At 32.2% G+C, this 7,574-nt stretch overlaps 1 protein-coding gene across 1 annotated transcript; it reads left to right on the top strand.

Annotated features, from left to right (window-relative positions):
* Positions 1-1,064: 1,064 nt before the first annotated feature.
* LOAG_10961 (hypothetical protein) lies at positions 1,065-6,206 on the top strand (the record flags this gene model as incomplete). Its single annotated transcript, XM_003146484.1, has 16 exons — positions 1,065-1,100; positions 1,552-1,646; positions 1,789-2,158; positions 2,310-2,444; positions 2,576-2,673; positions 2,896-3,058; positions 3,231-3,359; positions 3,440-3,571; positions 3,645-3,800; positions 4,017-4,163; positions 4,394-4,456; positions 4,537-4,669; positions 4,961-5,110; positions 5,310-5,457; positions 5,607-5,850; positions 6,087-6,206. 16 exons carry the CDS (start codon positions 1,065-1,067, stop codon positions 6,204-6,206), a joined length of 2,319 nt encoding a protein of 772 aa, XP_003146532.1.
* Positions 6,207-7,574: the final 1,368 nt, after the last annotated feature.

Here is a 7,574-nt window from a genome sequence, read left to right as displayed (position 1 = left end):
TTAATAGATTAAGGACAAATATTCGCATATTGTAATGGTGAGAGAGAGAGAGAGAGAGAGTGAGAGTAAAGAATAGATTAAATTATAAGATATGAAAGATTGAGAAAAATCATAAATACCCAGATTTTGCAATGGTAGCAGAGAATAAGAGAGAAATGATAAGGATAATTTGTAAGAAAGAATAATAGGCTTAAAGTGAAAACTGCTTGATGACATACAATTTCTTCATCAATCTTTTTTTTTTCAATCACTTAAAATCATTGGCTATTTGTCTCTCTACCTAACTAAGCGGGAGTTTCGAAAAAATTGATTCGAAATATCCCCTAACAATGTAATACATATCCTGGCTACGATTACACGTACACGTACGTTATCATGTCCTTTAGCTACGTGATCAAAATATTAAGACTAAGAATGAATACGTGAACTTATTTTATGTCATCCCAGTAGTTTATGTGATCCCGAAATCAAGCGGGAATATGTTTGAGTATAAAAGTATTTGCACTCCGTTTTGCACTATTGCACTATTTTGCACTAATTATTTTGCACTATGTTTTACACTAAGTGTTGCACTATTCACTTTCCGTTTTGCACTCCTTACTAGATCTCAATAACTTGTATCATCATTTCATTATCATTTTAAAATCATCTGATAAAGTTAGCTGATAAAGTTACTCTTTGATAAAGTTTTTTTTTCCACTTAATTTCAATAATATTCTTCGGTACTCTCTCATTATATGTTGTCGAAAAAGTGAAAAAAGATTTTCACGTTCTTTAGTCTTAATATATTAAAGATATCTGATAATGTATATCAAATAGCTTTTACGAATGTGAAAATAATCAAATTCCAACAATTTCTCATCAAATTGTACAAAATATATTGGGATAGAAGTAAGCGACAGTGATTGGAAGTTCGGATAATTGTCACATCCTTTGTTTTTGCCTTTTTTTTTTTTTTTAATGCAATATAAGGTTTTTATTAGGATAGAAATAAATAGAAACGATTATTTTATAATAGCATTGATAAAATTGTATTCAGAAATATTTGCATTTCAGTTTCAAAAATGGATTCAAAACGAACAGGTGCAATTAAACGTTGGGTTAGTAGTTTATTATGATTTATTTACTGTTATATTATGCATTATTCGTGTCGAATATTTTGCATTATACATTTAGAATCTTACAGATTTAGTATGAGTCTTTTTTCTTTTTCTAAGGTATTTTACATTTTCAGTAGAATTTTCCATTTTGCAATTGGATTGTATTTATTCTTTCTAAATCTCACGATAATTTATTATTTCATTGCATCATTTATTATTCATATCAAGATATGTATAATCGTTGTATTTCTTTAATTCGTTTAACGGTTTTTTTTTTTAATTTTTAATTTTCTTGTAATTTTCTGTTATTAATTTTAATTTTCTTTTTAATCTTTTTGAGCCTAAATTACTTTATTATTATCATTATTGAATCTGACAGGAACAATATGTTACTGATAATGCAAAAATTGAAATGTTTAGTGTTTATTTCTTGTTGAAATATTTATTGCAGTTTGAGCAATTACTAAGGGCAAAATTAGCTATTGATCCAGTGGATGGCTGGGCTTTGCTGTATAAACGGCACATATCCGTTATAACTCATCTCATGTGAGTTTTCTAATACTATGGAAACTTAATATAATTGCAGAGTTAGAAAAGAAATGAAAATTCCTGACAGTTATTCGTCTTTCCGAAGAACAGCTTCTTTTGGATTAAATTTTGAAATGCTTCATTCGGCTTAAATTTTCAGTATTACTGGTAAATTTAAAAAATGCGAAGAAAAGTCAAGCCAAGAAGCATATACGAAGGCATATCAGGCTTTAATGGATCAGATGACGGATGCTTCGTTTCTGGATCATTTGAAGCCGGAGTTAGCTGCGACGGGTGATAATTTTGAGGTGGCTAAATTTTTGGTCGTTTTTTTGAATGAGTTACGGATAAGTTTGGAGATGGTTTTCGAGGAAGACTATGGGTTAACTGAAGAAGAAAATAAGCATATTGGAGCAATACTATGTTATCTGGAAGATCATCAAAACTGGGATCCTTATGAGTCTTGGCCTGCAGTGTTGTTCCAGAGCGGTGATGAACCTGTGGATTCGAAAAGTTTCATTACTCCCAAGGTATGTTTCATCTGTGTTCCAGTAGTTTCTCGAATTTTCTCGAATTTCTTCTAACACCAAGGATCTGAAGTTTCATTCTTCATTAGCTAAAGTGATTTGGTGAAGAATAGTTCCTATAGGCTTACTTTTTTTAAAAAAGTAAGTCTTCCAGATCCGTCGATCAAATCATTGTGGGTTCGCAAGAAGCGAAAGAGCAGATATGAGACGTAGTCCACTTTCCGAAATCGTTTCCTCTCCTCGTTCACGCGAACTACGAATAATACGTGAAAAAGACAGAAAGATAAAGGTTTTTGGTCTTTTTTTTGCTTTTTTTTGAATTTCAACGAGGGCAAAATCCTCCTCAAAAAGAGTTATGTATATTTGTCAAGTCTAGATTAAAACAATTTAGACTCTGAGTGAAAGATTAAAACAATTTAGACTCTGAGTGAAAGATGCAAGCTACTCGAGTACGAGAAAGACGATATAGAAAGCTCGCTAAGAACTGCTAATCAGGAAATCAAAAAACTTGTAAAAAGGTTGCCATACGAATTTTCGATTTATCTGTACCTTTTTTTCTCACCAATTCGTCTCATACTACCAATTTTATTCAATTTTGTTCTTGTCTCTCTACTTCCCATTCTAGCATATTATCGGATCATCCCGATCAGCTAATCTTATCTATCCTTTATCTTCATTTACCAAGCAGATTTCATCTTGATGTTATACAGTATCTTAGTGTTATTGTTCGTGAATTACAGCCATAGTGAAGTAAGTGGTGCTGTCAGTGAGAAGGATGCACGATGTCAGACTCTGACTACAGAATTGGATGACTGGCGAACTAAAGCGGCTGCAGCTGAGGAAGAAAACAGTCAAATGAGACAACAACTAAAGTCTGTAAAGCAAGAACTGCATACAACTCAAGTAAAATTATTAAAATTTAATTATTAAACGCACCGAGTTTTTTGTTTTCATTGCTGCTGTAGCTACTGCTTAAAGCAGGATTGAAATCCTTTCGTAAAGTATATCTATTGCAAAACTGTCTTTTTTTTCTCTCAATATTTTATTCTTGTGATTTCAAAACAGATTGTTACAGAGGCAGTTGCGTGAAGCTGAATTCGACATTTTATCTAAACAAAGAGCTGTTGAGAGCTGGGAAAAAAATGCGACACTGGAGGAGCAGTGGCGATTGAAAATGGAAAGAGAACGAGAAGAGCTTTTACAGGTGCGCGAAATACATAGGAGATTATTGTGCATTCTTGTCGAAGGTTTGAATAAAATAAAAATTGTGTAATTTTATTAAAGGAACTTGAGGTGACTCGAATCTCAAAAACAGCCGCCGAGGAGCGATTGCTACGTCTCACAACCAACGATGAAGCCGAAATTGCCGAATTGCGAAACATCATCGATGGATTACGATCGGACATAAAGGAAGCGGTGTGTTAAATTCTGATTTATTTGAGTTATGGTAACTGTTAATTTATGATTTAATGAAGTCTTAATGCTGTAGCGACGAGAAAAGGATGAAGTACTGATCAGTCAAGACGAAAGATTGAGGATCAAGGAATTGGACATTGCAAGGTCTGCCGCTGTGATTGCAGAAATGAAAAAGCAACTAAGTGTCGCTCAAATTTCTGTCCGAAACATCCGCAGTTTAGCTGTGCAGGTATTATTGTTGTTTCTTCCTGTGAAACTCAATTTTATTTTGATTTTTGAAATTCAATCATCTAATGATTCAGTGCAGTGCATTTAACAGATATCGAAGTCGTGGGTCTTGTGAAAACGACCGGCGATGCCAAAATGTTTAGTAATTTTAGTAAATTTTTAGTTGTTAATAGTTTTAAATATTTGAAGTACGATGCGGAAAGTTATATGTTTGCAGGTACGAAAACTTTGTGGGGAATTGGAAAACAGGCGCACCGAAATTCAGGGTCTGCGACTCCTGTTCTCAGGTATCCAGAATGGATATCAAACTCTGCAAGAAGAGAATGCGCAAAACAAAGCAATGATTGAAAGCCTACGAAACAATGTATTTTTTTCCTAATCTATTGAGTATCGATTGTGGTTCATTGGATGATTGCTGTAATGAATTTCTTTATGAAGTCACTGGGAGATTTTACTTTCAAGAGCAAATGTCACATGTATAAATTCATCATTAAACAAATGTTAAAACAAAATCAAAAATTTTATTTTGGGTATGAGATATATTGTTTTGTGTTTCTATTCTATAACTAATAAAAAAGTATTATTGTTTTATAGGCAGCGATAAGCGAATATCAGTCGAAAGCATTGGCTGCATCATTAGAGGATCAGCGGAAGAAGGTATATGCAAAATAGGCAAAAGCTTTTTTTGTTCAGAATCTCCAAAAAACATTTTAATTCGCCAAAATTATTTTTTTTAGCATGTAGAAGCAATGATGGCAAAGCAAGAAATTTTAAATGAAAGACAGCGAATGCTCTCGGAAGCGTGGAATCAGTTAAATGGCAGCGTTGAGCTCAGTATTCGTTTGCAGGAAGAACTGACACGGCGGGATGGTATATTTTTTGATGTTTCATGAGTTTTTTTTCTTTTCCATGGATTCTCATATTTGAGGCTATTCGTCCTGTCGATTGCATCCAATTTATCTAGTAATTAGGCAATTATTATTTCGTATTATTTTTTCATCTCCAATGAGTGGAATAGTGTCTAGAATATACCCCGAACTACTTTGATGTCATTGAGTTGAAATGATTATCATAATAAAAATGTATGAATGTGCGAAATTTTTAGAAAAAAAAAAATTTAATACATTTAGTTCTTCTTCTGTAAATGTTCGATACTTTTAGTTGCATACCATGCTCTTGAGCAACGCCTTGCTTCTACCGAGGAAAGATGTTCAACAATTTCCCAGCATTTCTCAATCAGCAACAGCACTTTGGATAGTAAACCAGCTGAGGAAATAGCCAAAACAAATTGTCACTTTTCGGAAATCGTAGGTAGTATTTGCTTTGATATTCCATCTCTTATTTCATATGAAATGATATATACCACTTCACATACCTGTACACTGAAGAGTTGTATAGAAAACAGATGCATATATAGTGGCAGACGGATTATCCAACGAAGATTTATCAGTTGAAAATTTATATATAAAAATTGATGTACATTTCAAAAAATAGAATTAAATCACTGCAGACGTGTCCTCTGGGGCGCTACCCCATGAGTTTCATCCACTTCCGGAAGTGGAAGATGAAAATGATGTGTTGTCGTCATCATCCGTAAATGGCGATCCGTATATGTTGAAGGTGGAAGCGCATCCCGGTAGGCTGAACACAGCGGATGAGTAATTTTTATCTCGTTTAATCACAGATTTTGAACGTTTTTTCACATCACTTTCAGTTAACCATTTGTCTTTTATGTTAATGAGGTTTTTGTTTGGAAGATTTTGCAAAAGTGCGATTATGTCTGCGGAGGGAATGTTTATTGTTTAAGGCAAGAGCAATTTAATACTTCTGTGGACAGTGAACGCTTGGCGGAATTAAACAGACGCAACAAGACCGTACCACCGCACATGCGTTCAACTTACGCTACGGAATTGACATATGTTCCGAAACGTTTCTCATCTGAAAAACTCGAGGATGAACTCAAAAATTCCGAGGATTTTACGCCATACTTGTATAAGAGTGGTGGTGATACTTCCAGCTTAGTATCACCAAGCAACTTATCCAAAACAAAGGTTAATGAATTCTTAATTAGCTGTATAGCTTCTTCATAGATTAATATTAGATAGATCGGCAAAAAGGTTTTCGGGTCAAAATATTTTTTATCAAAATCATAGACTGATTGCATTTTAATAGATTGCTGCTTCTAAAAGATCCGATAAAATTTATGGCTTCACTAGCTGGTCTGCATGCATCGTCGTTTTTTCACATCTTTTTAAATGATAAACTGATAAATCAACTCTCTTTTCAGTATGCTTCATGGTCATTGCGCAGTGTCAAAAAACATTTTGGGAAAATATTGCAAGAAGCGAATTCATCCAAGACGAGTTTAATTAGTAAAGGTCGGAGTCCATTAAGGTGGAAGAACTGAATAATTAATTATTCATTATGATAGAGAGAAATATATTTAGCTGGAAATGGGTCTAAGTTCTTTTTTTAAATTTATTTATTACTATCACTTGTCCATTTATCACAGAATAGTAGTATGTTGAAAGCAGAAAACTGTTATGTATGACTTTGTTTAGTCTACCTTTTTTGGTTAGGATGTTGCTGTTTGAATTTATCGACTTATTCGATCAGTACCTGGTAATGTATTACCTGTTTGAACTAGCGCTGCCTATGATTTTCATAGTACTAATGAAAGTCATAATATTAAATATTTGGCGGAATTCTTTTGATGCTTATTGGTTACAATTTATTATGTATTTGTTATACGTATTTATTGCTTATTTTCTAGCCTCTTTGTATTATTTTCATTTCACTTTACAAATTATTAATTGTGTAAATATTAATTAGATAAATGTTCATACAGCTATGATTATGATTGATAAAATTTAATGATATTTATTGCATTATGATATATTAACAGAATGATAGATTATCATTCAATAGATGTAACTTCATAGAAGAATCAAATTACGACAAATAAACTATGAAAAGTTTATGATCTTTCATTGTATAGAATTTTTTCTTTTTCTTTTTACAACAAATAGTAAGTAATGCTAAGTCAGTCTTAGTTTGCTTTCCGAAATAAATGAATAGATTATTAATTGAGGAAAGTACGAAGTTATCAAAAATATATTTAGGAATACTTAAATACTGGAGATTTTTGCTGAAATCTTGCTTTTCAATTACCTAAAATGATAACTTTTAGTAGTGGGAAAATCAGTAAGTAATCAGTTTGTTTGTTTTTTTTTTGTCTTTTTGACCGCAGTTTTTTCTTCCTTTTAACAACAAAATTACTAACTAACTGGAGAAATTACGCGGTACAAGAAAAAAATCTCATCGTAATACTGTGAGTAATACCGTAAACTTCTACTTGTACGCTTTCCATACCGATACATCAATATTATCTTCATATCAATATTGATTCTTCTTTTTTTCTGGAAAATGTTAGCTTTCATAGCTGTGAACAGTTGATCTATTATTGAATAAGATATTATCCGGAAATTTTCGAATGACGAATTGCGCAAAAGAAATAATTTTTGCAAAAAAAAAATTAATTATTTGAATTTAAGCTTCCTCTTAAATCCATTCATTTTTAGCCTTCCTATAAATTTAAAGTTAAATTTGATCAAATTTTAATATACAATTCGCAAATGATTCAATCTTCGATTGCTAATCTATGAACATTTTTTGTTTTCATATCTAAGTTTTCATTTATTCAGACTTTCTCCATTAGTTTATTAAACTAATCACTTTTTTTTGCTTATTTTTCCTTGTTTTTTTTTTTTTTTTT

Source organism: Loa loa (assembly GCF_000183805.2).
Source record: "Loa loa unplaced genomic scaffold supercont3.265, whole genome shotgun sequence".
Classification (NCBI taxonomy): domain Eukaryota; kingdom Metazoa; phylum Nematoda; class Chromadorea; order Rhabditida; family Onchocercidae; genus Loa; species Loa loa.
This window is presented reverse-complemented; position numbering and strand designations above follow the sequence as displayed.